Source organism: Lynx canadensis, chromosome F2, assembly GCF_007474595.2.
Source record: "Lynx canadensis isolate LIC74 chromosome F2, mLynCan4.pri.v2, whole genome shotgun sequence".
NCBI lineage: Eukaryota > Metazoa > Chordata > Mammalia > Carnivora > Felidae > Lynx > Lynx canadensis.
In genome coordinates, this window is record NC_044320.2 from 11,293,227 (window position 1) to 11,305,850 (window position 12,624).

The 12,624-nt window shown below is 49.2% G+C and overlaps 1 protein-coding gene across 2 annotated transcripts in view; it reads left to right on the forward strand.

Annotated features, from left to right (window-relative positions):
• Window positions 1–12,624, forward strand: part of ASAP1 (ArfGAP with SH3 domain, ankyrin repeat and PH domain 1) — a 311,284-nt gene that overhangs the window by 284,116 nt on the left and 14,544 nt on the right. The window contains exons 24-25 of one of the 2 annotated variants that reach the window (XM_030304284.1): window positions 3,403–3,573; window positions 11,675–11,744. In XM_030304284.1, coding sequence (XP_030160144.1) covers window positions 3,403–3,573; window positions 11,675–11,744 — 241 coding nt within the window. The remainder of the gene's footprint in view (window positions 1–3,402; window positions 3,574–11,674; window positions 11,745–12,624) is intronic. The other variant, XM_030304285.1, reaches the window with a different exon arrangement.

Below are 12,624 nucleotides of genomic sequence, written 5' to 3' on the forward strand. Positions count from 1 at the left end.
ACGATAATTTGACATGGTAGCCGATACTAGTGGCAAATGACGACTGGGGTGTTTTCTCCTTCCTTCCCCAGGCCCTAACAAGCGGTCCTTGTCCCCTCCAAGCGTCCCCCACACCTGTTAATCTTGCCTCTCAGCCTTTTTTGTGTTTGTTCGATGCTGTGTTTATTCTTTCTATTTTGTTTTCTCTTCCTTCCTAAACCAGGACTCAGATTATTTTGCATAAAACATCCCCTTTAGCATTTAGAGACTAGTTGCTAATTTTAAAAGTCTTCTGAGCTTTTTAAATCTTAAAAGTATGAAAGAAAAAGTTTAAGTCTGTTTTTCTGGGGCCTCTGTGCTGTCAGCGCAGAGCCTGACACGGGGCTCAAACCCAAGAACTGTGAGATCATGACCTGAGCCGAAATCAAGTGTCGGATGCTCAACCAACTGAGCCACCCAGGTGCCCCTTCAGCCTTTTTTGAACCCGTGCCCTACCAGCCAAGCAGATTTTGTGACACCTCCCCCCTTTTCTGTAGCTTCTATTACAAAACAACAGGTGTATCTGTGTGTGTGTTTTCTGGCCATGAAATTAGATTACTGTATCGAATATTTCTTTTCAAACTTAACATGTCCCTGCTGTTTCCCCCTATTTCTAGTGTTTGGTTGGTCACTCCAAGTGAAACCCTTCTGTCTTTCTTAAGAATCACCAGCCTCAGGGCGCCTGAGTGGCTCAGTCAGTTTAGCGGCCGACTTCGGCTCAGGCCATGATCTCATGGTTCATGGGTTCGAGCCCCGTGTCTGGCTCTGTGCTGACAGCTCAGAGCCTGCAGCCTGCTTCGGATTCTGTGTCTCCCTTCCTCTCTGCCCCTCCCCCGCTTACGCTCTCTCTTTCAAAAAAATAAACATTAAAAAAAAATTTTTTTTAATCGCCAGCCTTAAAAAGATAGAAGTAGCAGTTCATTCGTCCATGTATCCAATACTATATTAACTAAATTCAGCTTACTGTACACCAGGCCAGAAAAAAAGCCTGACCTGGATAGAATTACAGTCTGGTGGGGGAGACAGGCACTAGACAAATAAACAAAAGATAAGTGATTACAGTTGAAAGAAAGTAAGACAGAAGTATGTAATCCTGTGTGGAACACTAATCCCTTCATCTCTGAAATGCTGGCTCAGGAGGCTGGATTTTGCTTGGTTTGTGGTTACAGGACGACTCTGTGGTCTGATGCCTCCTGAAATCAGGTACACCCACAACTTTGCAGAGACAGAGCCCCATTAGTGCCTTGTCTTTGGCAATTTTTGTTTCTCAGACAGGGTTTGGAGCTGATGGAATGACTTTTAGCTGCACTGCAGCAGAAAATCCCTAGGTGGCGATAAAGAGAAAAGTACTAGAGAGAATTTCCTCATTGTCTATTCTCTATTCTCCATTTATTTCCAAGAGGAAAGTTCACTTCCTAATACGGAGCCCTTGCTGTTATTACCAGTGTTGTTTTCCTCCCGTGAGCAGCGCAAGAAGCGCAGTCCTGGCTTTTGGGAACAGCGGCGTGAGGTGGGAGAGCACTGCACCAGGCCCAGAGACCTGCACTCCACAGCCTCACACCTCATGGTGCTGGAACCTTCCACACGCCACACTCCTGCTTTCCTGACTGCAGAGTGGGGGCAACAATGAAAAATCAGTGGCAAGAGCAAATACGAACACATTTTGAGAAGTTACAAATCTTTACACAAATGGAAGGCTGTAGCAACAGTCACTTTTTGTTGACAAAATAGTTCCCACAACTGCAGTGACCAGTGCCATACTTGGGTGCTAATTTGGACGCACAGCAGGGCTTCTGTCACATATCACATCAGCAGGACAGAGAGGCTAAATTGTATAGCGTGGGCCATTTTATCCTAAGGCAGGTTTTTTTTAAAAAATTTTTTAAAGTTTATTTTTGATAGAGAGAGAGAGAGAGAACGAGCAGGGAAGGGGCAGAGAGAGAGGGAGACACAGAATCCCAAGCAGGCTCCACGCTGTCAGCATGGAGCCCGATGCGGGGCTCCGACTCCCGAACCTCGAGATCCTGACCTGAACCAAAACCAAGAGTTGGACGCTTAACCGACTGAGCCCCAAGCAGATGATCATTTTACTGGGATTGCCAGTACTGACTTCCAAGGCGAGACTGTCTTTGAGAGTCACTGGTGCAAGTCATTGCTGGTACTGACCAGGAATCGACATCGGGAACTAGCGAGGCTTATTTTACCAAAGAAGGAAGCCAGAAGTAGTTGAGCTTTTCTTTTAATACACAGAATGTAAAAAAAAAAATAAAAAAAAAAAAAAAATACACAGAATGTAAAAAGCTCTTTTGGAGCCTTTCTGGATCACCAGGTATCTACTGTCCTCGTTAAAAATTTGGTCTTTCCTTTCTTTGTTTTTTTTTTTTTTTTTTTTTTTAATGCTTGCAGAAATAGTTGTCTGTGAACACAGTTAAACCATAAACCTGGTAATTCTCTGTAAAGAGATGTTTGTCAAAGTGTGCAACACACAGTGCCTGGCACGCACCGGCCACTTCACTGCGAAGAAACAAAAAATACCGTAATACTAATCCCATAACATCTCTCAAAAACAACTCCAGTTTTTCTTTGAAACGTTAGTCCATAAAGTCAAGTTTTACCGTAGTGTGTGTGTGTGTGTGTGTGTGTGTGTGTGTGTGTAATATTAATATTTTTAGTGCCATCCTGTCTTCATCTCTGGAGAAAGTTGAGTCTTTTTTTTAAATCTATAGAAACCAGTGTCTATATAACTTTTTCAGGCTTTCAATATAGTACGTGGTTTATGACTTCTAGAACAGTTCAGAATTGGAGGAAAAAAGAGTTTTTGGATTTCTCATTTTCCCAAGTAATTCTCTGCATTAGATCCTTCCTTCTTGATAAAAGTCATTAAGAACTTTTTTTATGCCAAGTTTGATGACTAAAAGAAAAAGTTGTAGAGAGAAAAATCCTATGCTGTGAATATTTTCATGTTTCGCCGTGCAGCCCCCTGAAGGGTTAGCCTATCCTTTGTTCTTTCTCCGTTGATTCTGCTGGTGGTGCTTTGTTCCTTCTTCCTCAGTAGATTTTATGATGGTCCCACTAAGTTGTCCACTTAAAAATGTATGTTTGATTTTTCCCACGGTACCTAAATGACCTAACCCCATTAGCAGTCCATGGGATTGGTGTTTCCTTAAAAGCACACGCTTCCCTTTCTTTTCTTGTGATTTTTTTTTTTTAACCAGCAATTTGGAAACCCCTGTTTGTGAGTGACTGAGCTGATGGGGTTGGCCGTACCCAGCTTTGAGCTTTGAGCACCATATGCCACATTTGGTGTCTGGAAGTGACTGCATACTGGCTGTTCTGTCTGTGAGCCTGGGATTAACCTTCCTGCCCCATTCGATTCCTTTCTAGGTCCAACTGGCCCTCCTTCAACACTCCCTCTAAGCACCCAGACCTCTAGTGGCAGCTCCACCCTGTCCAAGAAGAGGCCTCCTCCCCCACCACCCGGACACAAGAGAACCCTATCCGACCCTCCCAGCCCACTACCTCACGGGCCCCCAAACAAAGGCGCAGTTCCTTGGGGTAAGTCATCCTGAAGTCAGGGCCCGTGCTGCCCGGGCCAGGCAGTGCGTGGGGTGCAGTGGGCAGTGGACACGTAGCGCATCCAGCAAACGGACCAGACTGCACACAGGCCGGATGAGGGCTCGGATACACACGGGTGTGATTGCGTTTAAGGCCAAGAAACATCTGGGAAAACACTTAGGCTCATTTAAAAGCCAGAGCGATACGTGAAGTGCTGAGCATTTCCGGTGCACCTGTCACAGAATCTCTTGCAGTCACTGTAGCAACGCTGAGCAGCGGGTATCGCCAACCTCGTTTACGGATGAGGAAACAGAGGCCCAGGAAAGCCGCGTAATCCATTCTCACAGCAGCCAGAATATAAACCAGAAATTTTTCTCAAAATATAAACCAGACCTAGTCACTTCTCACCTTTAAAGCTTTCCTGCTGTGCTTCAGGGTGAACGCCAGCTCCTTGCCCTGGGACCTAGAGGGCTCACCTCTCAGCACCTCCCCTCTGCGCACGGCCCACCCTGCGTTTTCACAGCATGTCGGGCACGCCAGGCTCTCCCTCCCGAGGCCGGTCCGCTGCCTGCAACCGTGTCGTGTGCTCCCCTTTGTGCTTCTGGGCTTGAACGTTTCTGTTTCCAGCTCCCCTCCCTACAGGAGCTGCCTCCCCACCCGTTTCCTTTAGAGCACCTGATCACCGTGGAGAAGTACTCTGCATTTGGCTCCTTGGTCTCTCTAGAATGTGAGCTCCATGAGAGCAGGGATTTCGTCTGTCTTCTCTTTAGCGTTTACGTGGCCTAGAATCTAGCCTGTGTACGGTAGGTCCTCGGTAATCACTTGAGAATAGATAAATGTTCACAGAGTCCGTTAGTGACGTTGACAGGGGACAACAAATTTACGTCCACGAGGCACATAATTTCCACCCCGCCTACCTTTTTAGTTCCCCAGAACTCTTCACTAGCCCACAGCAATTTAAATCGGGAAGCAGGAGTCTCCCCAGTGTCCAGGGGGTCAGGCCCACGACAGGCATGCCGAGAAAGAGCAGCTGTACCGAAGGAGCATGTTCGTTTGCCTGGGTCACCTCCTTCTGCCATTGAGCTTCACTGCGGCTTCTCTTTCCTTGGGTTTGAGAGTGTAACTGATAGGTAATTCAGCTGAATGCATTATGAGGCCTCTTCAAAAGCCTGTACTAAGGTGTCATGAACCTGGGGAGCTTCTGGAAAAAGCCATACTTCCCCATTTGCAGGTTAGCACACGTCTGTCATCTGGCCACGGTGCCACAGTGTGTGTGCGAGTATGTCTGTGCCTTTGGCCATTCGGCTCGCATGTGTACGTGCCTGTCGTTGGGGCCTCTCAGCCCATCTGCTCAGGGAGCCCCTGGCCTCGTGAGGGAGACAGGCAGACAAATGAGTGAGTTCTCTGTACTCTTTAGGGCTCACGTGTCCACTGCATCCTGTGGACATGCTGAGAAATCGTGTCAAACTGCAGGGAAAGCTTTGTGGAGGGCCCTGGAGAGTCGGTACCCCGGTGAGACAGGCCAGGGAGGAGCAGTGGGGGATTCGCACAGCCACACACTGGTATATCGAGTGTGCCCTTGACCTGTCCATGGTCGCCTTCCAGGGCCTTCAGCCATCCCCAGATCTCACCCAAGAGGACTTTGCAGACCCAGATGACATGCCTTCGAAGGGCACACCCGTGCAGATGTTCAGACCACAGATCATAAACTTTGATCCTGTTGTTGAATCGGTTTTTATTTCTGTGTAAAGTTTATAGTGCCTTATTCACCTCATAGGCGCAGTCGGCCTATAATTGTACGAAATCTGTTTTTTGGCTTAGGAATCCTCACTTTCTTAGATAACTTTCACATCACTCAGCAGCAGGCTAGTAGCTGCTGGTCTTATGCATGTTTTGTTCTTTGCTTTTGTGGACAAGGGGCATTTTTCATTAAGAAGCAAAGTCACCACTTTAGGCGAGTTAGTGCCACCAAAAGGGAGCCTTTCGAAGATGGGCGCTGAGCGGTCTGCTGGCCGCTCTCGCCAGCTAGAGCCTCCCACCTACAGCCAGCCATGAGGGGCAAACATCAGAATCTGTCTGTGGCATAGGGACAATTCTCCATGTTGCAGGCCTTGGTCATCACTCACAAACAACCCCAAATAGTAATTCTGGGACTCTCAGGGTCATTCTTGCTACATCGGTGTGTGTGCACATATGTGAGATCTACTTAAAGGCACCTACGGACACAGGTATGGTAAGTGCTTGGTCCCTCCCTAGCTCTCTCCCACTGACATCATGTTCCAGAAGCTAGAGGCAGGATCCAGACTGATTTTTTTTTTTTTTAGCAAGTTTTTTTTTTTTTTTTTAATGTTGATTTATTTAGAGAGCAAGCACTCGGTGGGGAGGGGCAGAGAGAGAAAGGGAGAGAGCGAATCCCAAGCAGGCTCCACCCTGATAGTCCAGAGCCCTACTTGGGGCTCGATCTCGCAACCATGAGATCATGATCTGAGCTGAAATCAAGAGTCAGGCACTTAACCTACTGAGCCACCCAGGTGCCCCCAGACTGATCACTGGTAAAACACATGGGGTATCAGACCCCTAGACGTGCTACGATGCCTCCAGCTTCCATCCATGGATCATCTTTCCAGTGCCTCTCTTGTTCCCCTAACCCTCCCATCTCTCCCCTGCCCGAGCTGGGGGCCTTTGGGGACTATCTGAGACCAGGATCCGGGTCTGGTAGGCAGTGGGGGGATACCAGCATGAGGAGGTAGTATAGTCACAGCCTCCTGGCTCCCCCAGGCCTCGTGTACCCACCCCCTGAAACACATCGTGCCTGCCCTATTGAGGTATGCCAGCTTCCCAGGCTACATTCTTTTCTCTAAGATCTGAGCCTTTGCTCATAATGCGCCTCAAACTGGAATATTCAACTCGTGTGGGCGGATGCTTAGTCGTCCTTCCAGATCTGCTCTCCAGGGACGCGCCTGAGGGGCCTTCCCAGGCTAGCCACCACCTTACCCCCATTCTGGCCCCTCGGGCACAGGGGTTGCCACAGTGCTGTGTGCACCTCTCTTCCCCAGACCACTGTGAATTCGCAAGGGCATGTGCTGTGTCTGTCTCAGAGCAGAGTGCTCCAGTGTGGACCCTGTGCCATACCCAGATCCTAATCAGTCTCTACCACTTGCTGGCCCTGTGGCTTTCAGCAGTTATTTTTTCATTCTTCATCCCTCAGTTTCTCTGGCTGTGAAATGGGGCTAGTTAATAGTAATTATCTAATTGTTTTTTGTCTTAAGTTTTATTTAAGTAGTCTCTACACCCAGTGTAGGGCTCGAACTCACAACCCCAAGATCAAGAGTCTCACGCTTCCCGGACTGAGCCAGCCAGGCACCCCAGTACTTACCTAATCTTAACCACAGTTCCAGAAAGTAGAAAATGCTGGGACCCTGACTTTCAGGACACTGAGACACAGAAAGATTAAATCATCTGCCCAAGTTCCCACGGCCGGTACTCGGGGAGCCAGGATCCCTCACCAGCCTGTGTGGCTGGGAGAGCTGCAGTCCTCCCCTCGCCGTGCTCTGTTGTGCTCTGCACGTAGTAGCACAGCGATTCTGGGACCGTTCCCCACCTCCGCCTGGCTGTATGCCTCCTCGTCCATCTGTAGCATGGAGCCCTGGTGTGCGGGGAGGGCCACTCAGGCCTTCTCCCTGCCAGAACCACAGTGGCCGCAGCACCCAAAATAGCCCAGGCATCACATTACTGAAGTCCCGCTCTTGTGATGAATTCAGCCATCTGTCTCGGGAGACTGCTAAGGCAGGCTTTTGTTTACAAAACAAGGCGGCTGATAGGCAGATTTGGGTTTTATGGGGAGTTCAGTTTTTCAAGTGGATGTCGTTAAACCTCACCTTTGGAGATAAGTAATTTGTTTATAACCTATTCTATAACAGGCCAACACATATTTTAATACAATTTAAGTAACTTAATGAAGAAATGAGAACAAAGGAAGAACAAAGGTAACGAACACATAGTCCAGGAGTTTGATCTCTTCACAAAATGTGTAATAGAAGTTCACATACAATGGCTGGAAATAGACCACAGATTTGACACTGAGCTTCTTACCAGCAAGAGCAAAAAAAAAAAACAAAAACAAAAACAAAAAAACCTCCAATTATCCAGTTTATGGCGGCCGTAAGTTTAACCCACTTCTCATACTTAAGAGTCTTGTAATTAATACCTGAGAGCAACTTGCCCCAAGACCTCCGTCCTTTGGCAGGTGTTCAGAGAAGTCTCTATAGCACACATCACAGGAAACCATAATACGTACTAAAAGAACATTCTGGAAGCCTGGGTTCCAATCTAGGTTCTACCAATCCCAAGCTAAGTGATCTCTGGAAACCATTAGGTTCCTTGTCTTTGTTCACTGGGATTTAAAATTGTATAAGCTTTTTTTTTCTTTTATGGTAGAGCATATACTAGAAGAAAAACCATACCACAAATCAATTCACTTCTCTTATTTCAAGGCCAGAACTTTGGGTGAAAGCCTCAGTATTTGAAATGTCTACTTATTGGAGCAGTATTGGTTTGTAAAAGAGCCTCTGGACAGAAATTTCCCTTTTCTTCGGTTCCCCAACGTATTTTTATGTCAGCTCCCTGCCCCCCCCCCCCCCACCCCACTGTGCATGCAGCTCTAGAAGTTAATAATGGTGGCTACCGTCTGTAAATCGTTTCCCCTGTCCTGGGGCCGTGCACTGGTTCGGTCGTCGTCCTATTTAGCCATCATAGCCATCCTATAAGATGGACACCATCACTGTCTCCATTCTATCAGTGCGGAAGTTGAAGCACAGAGTGGTCAAGTGCTTGTAGAAGATCACAGATCCACTAACTTCAGAGCTGTGGTATCGAGGCTCATGTATTTATCCACTTTTCCGGAAGATTCCTGGAGCCTGTGGGTCATTCACTCCTGGGCCAGTGCCCTCCTCTCTCTCCATAAATTCTTGGCCCGAAGTTTCAGAGCTAAAGTAGGTAGCCCCGAGTCTGCCACAACTCCTTCAACTGCTGGCCCAGCATCTGTCTCCCGCTCTCTCTTACACCCACCTTTTGTACGCGAGAGTCCTTTTCCAAGTTGCGTGAAGAGAGGAAAAGGGATAAAACTGCTTCCGTGTTTTTGGTCCTTCCCTGAATACTGTCCTTTCTCCAGAAATATGTCTAAGCCACACTTTTCTTCCCAGACATGGCTCGTGGCCTCTGTCTGGCCACGAGATTGATGGGCTTCCTGGCTGCCGGACCACAGAGGCCTTCCCACCAGGTGCGGGGGGAGTGCAGCTGTGGGCAGAGAAGCACGTGAGTCCTGCTGACTTCCCTCAGCAAGAGCCTGGCGACTGCTCCATGCCAGAGACTGGGCTGGCCAGTGGGGTCACAAAGACGACCAATGTTCGCCCAATGAGTAAATCCTCATCGTTCTGTTACATTCCATCAGAGAGCTATGAATAGTCATTACCATTTGTGTCGCGTTCCCTGTGGCCCTGCACTGTGCCCTGCGCTCCATAATTTATCTCTTGTGATGCTCTTACCCATCTAGTGGGGTAGACACTGTTTGGTTCCCATTATATAAATGAGGGGACTGACGCTTAGTAGAAAAAGCAGAGTAGTCCAAACCCCTACCCACTGGGTGATGGCTTGGCTGGCTCCGAAATTTGCACCTTTAACCACTGCTCTGTGAGTAGCGGTTGTAGGCTAAAAGGAAGGAGGGAGTGGTCAAGCCTGGCTAGGGAAGAATTCCCAGAAGTTGACTTTGGAGATACTCTTTGCAGGGTGTGCAGGAGTTCCAGGAGTTCGGCACGGGTGGGAGGGGTTGGGTGTTGCAGAGAGAAGAGACGGGCAAAGTTACTGAGGCATAAAAACACAGTGTCTTTGGAGACGGAGAGCCCCCTCGAGTGGCCAGAGAGAGCAGGGTCAAATGAGGACCCTGGACACTGGGGCTGCAGGTGTCAGGCCACGGCCCCTGGTGTGATGGCTCATCTGTGTGACAGCAGAGTAGGTGACCACAAGCAGCGCGAGGGGCTTTCTGCAACCCTAATGGTCTCGTGGTCAGTCTTGCGCATAACGGGGCGAAGAATCACCGGTTTGGAATGTTTTCTACCCGAAAAGGGAATTACCACATACAGTAGTTTGCCCTAACGTAGAGCTTTCTCTGCCATTTTGATTATTATGGCTCCTGTAAGTCTGAAAGTGTGAGATTTGCCAGCCAGTCCTAAGGACTCACATTGAGCACCAGGCCGGCAAGAAATGCCTCCCTGAACATCATTCACAGCTCAGAGGATTTTGTGAGAGGCTGCCAGAGGAGTCCTTCGGTATTAGTGCTGGCTCGTGGAAATTCACTGATGGTTAGAAGGAGCATCCTACTAAAATAAAGCTGTATTTGAAAGTCTTGGGTCCTGGTAACGCCAGTTTAGCTTTCTCCTTGCATCAGTGTCCTAGAGTTACAGAAAGTTCTCCTCGTCTTCGCCCTGTGCCAGCCTCCCCCCGTCCAGGACAGGCACTGATAGAAGGTGGGAGTTTAGTACACATCCTGGTAGCAGGCTGCTCCGCTCTGTATCACAGCTCTCACCCCTGCCAGCTACTTGACCTTGGGCTCGGCTTTACTGCTTCGTGTTTCTTCACGAACAAAATGGAGGGGAACCGTATTACGCGTGCCGTAGACGTGATTCCCGTGATGTGCGTATACCTTACCTCACTCACAGTAAGTGCCCAATAAACGGTAGTCGCTATTATTGATAATTGCTGTCGGGCCATCATGGTGGGCAGTGAAAAGTCTGTAGACTCACGGTGGAGACTTCCAGGTACGTCATGTAGCCATGTGACTTACAGCCATTGTTCACTTACCCTCGTTTCCTCATCTCCAGAATGAGGATAATGACACCAGCTGTTCATGTCGTTGTGAGGAGGAGAAGCAGTTGGGCAGCCGTAGGTGCTATGGAGCAGACCCACCACGTAGGACGCAGAGCTCAGTGCTTTGCCCAGTGCTGTCCTCTGCAGCCGCCCTCCTGTTTCTGAGCCTCCTCAGCGAAGCCCCTTCCCGGCGGCACCTGGGAGATACTGTGGGTGTCTAGGGGACGAAGGGGACCTTGGGAAAGGCAGGCAAGGAAATGAGCTAGAGCACAGAGACCACCGCCCCCCCCCCCCCTGCAGGTTCGCCGGAATTCCTCCAGGAGAGCCTGGCAGCTTGGGGCTCTGTGCTCCTCCCACCATGGGACGGATCACAAAAGAGCCCCCTTTATTCTAGCCAGGCTTTCTGCCTTCTGGACGCAGAACACGTATCTGGTTCTGCCGCTCCGCCATGAGAAAATGCATCAGCGTTCAGGTGCGTGTCCCCCAAAAGGACTCTCTGTGTTCCTCTTACCAGTTAGACACGTTTTTCTTTCATAGCACCCAACCCTGTGCAACACTCCTCTCATCCCGTGTGGTCAGTATACTTGGTGTGTGTACGTCTCCCAGGCCAGATCACAGACTCTGCAAGAGCAGCGACATTTCATTTGCTTTTGTGCCTCCTCCACATTCATGCCTTGCACACGGTAGACGCTTAATAAGTGCTACGTTTGAGTGAACGATCAGATTCCTGGCCGGTTATCACCACCCTGCTGAACGGTGGCCACCTCCATGTGCACGCGTGCACACACACACACACACACACACACACACACACACACACAGAGTTTGTGGGTTGTGTATTTCTTCTGAGTCTGGCTCCCAGGGCTAGTCTCCTGACACGGGAACCTCCAGGTGAGTTTGAGGTTTGACTCTTCTCTCCCTGCCCCCAAGCTGAGGACAAGATCCTGAGGCAGTAGGACATCCCCAAAGCCCCGTGACCTTAGAGGCCTCGCCTGGGAGCAGGCTGCGCATCTTTGCAACATACTCCTTTACTGGCAAGAAAAACATCGTCAGAACCCAAGCCGATGCTTTGGTTTTGTTTCGTTGTGTTTTGTTTTAAAGTTAGAAGTGCATACCGTTCTAGCTTGGGTTTTTTAAATTCCCTTCTGGAACCAAAGGGGTGCCTGTCTGCGAAGTCCTACATCCCTCTATTCCATTTCCCTGTCTGAGGATGTGACTCTGCCTCTGGTTTTCCCTGCAGGGAACGATGTGGGTCCATCATCGTCAAGTAAGACTGCAAATAAGTTTGAGGGACTATCTCAGCAATCGAGGTAAGCCGCCTTCCTGCTTTCTCCCCCGGTGGGGATCACGGGTGACTGTTGTGAATTCTAGGAATGGGTTCTAGTGGCAGTCTACCCAAAGTGTGGCCCACCAGCCGGGGCTGGTCGTGAGGAGCTCAGTGTTCACAGTGGGCACACTCACGTGTCTCGTGGCCAGTCGTGCGAGCCACTCTCGCCCAGTACATCTGTGAGCGGCACGGCTCTCCTCCAACCAGGGTCCCCAGGGGGGACAGACCCCACTTCCCTGATGTCACAGAGTCTTACCAGGAGGAGATTTTAATTTTAGTATTTTAACAAGTAGCTCTGTTTTGTTACTTTCCCTCTTGACTCCTTTTTGCAGACTTGGGAATGAAGGCAGTCCTCAGGGAAGCCCGACAGCCCAGAGGTTTTCAAACCTAACAGTAGGACTCTCTCCAAGGGCCCCGTTTGTGAGGTTTTCTTTGGCTATGCTGAAAGCAGCGTTCCTTCCTTCCCTCCTTTCACTGAAACGGGATATTTTGGAAGATCTTCTGTGGGCAACATTCACCCAATCCCGACGCAAAGAGTTTTCTCTAGAGGCCCGGTCTGAGATAAAGACACAAAGACACTTCCAGCCCCAAAACCTCGGGGAGAGAGTCAGCTGGCGTGCCGGGGTAGCTTTCCAGAGTTTTATCAAATGAGACAAAAACAAAGTCCTCATTTATTTTAGCACCACTGCCCTGTTTGGTCTTTCCAGCTCCGCAAGATAGGCCGATTACTATTTCCCCGGTTTTACAGATGAGGAAACAGCCCCGAAAGGTTGAGAGGTTAAGTGGTGGCAATGTCAGAGCTGGACTCAAACAGCTGTCCTCCAGACTCTGCATCCCATCGTCCCCTTCCCTCGCGTCCCGCC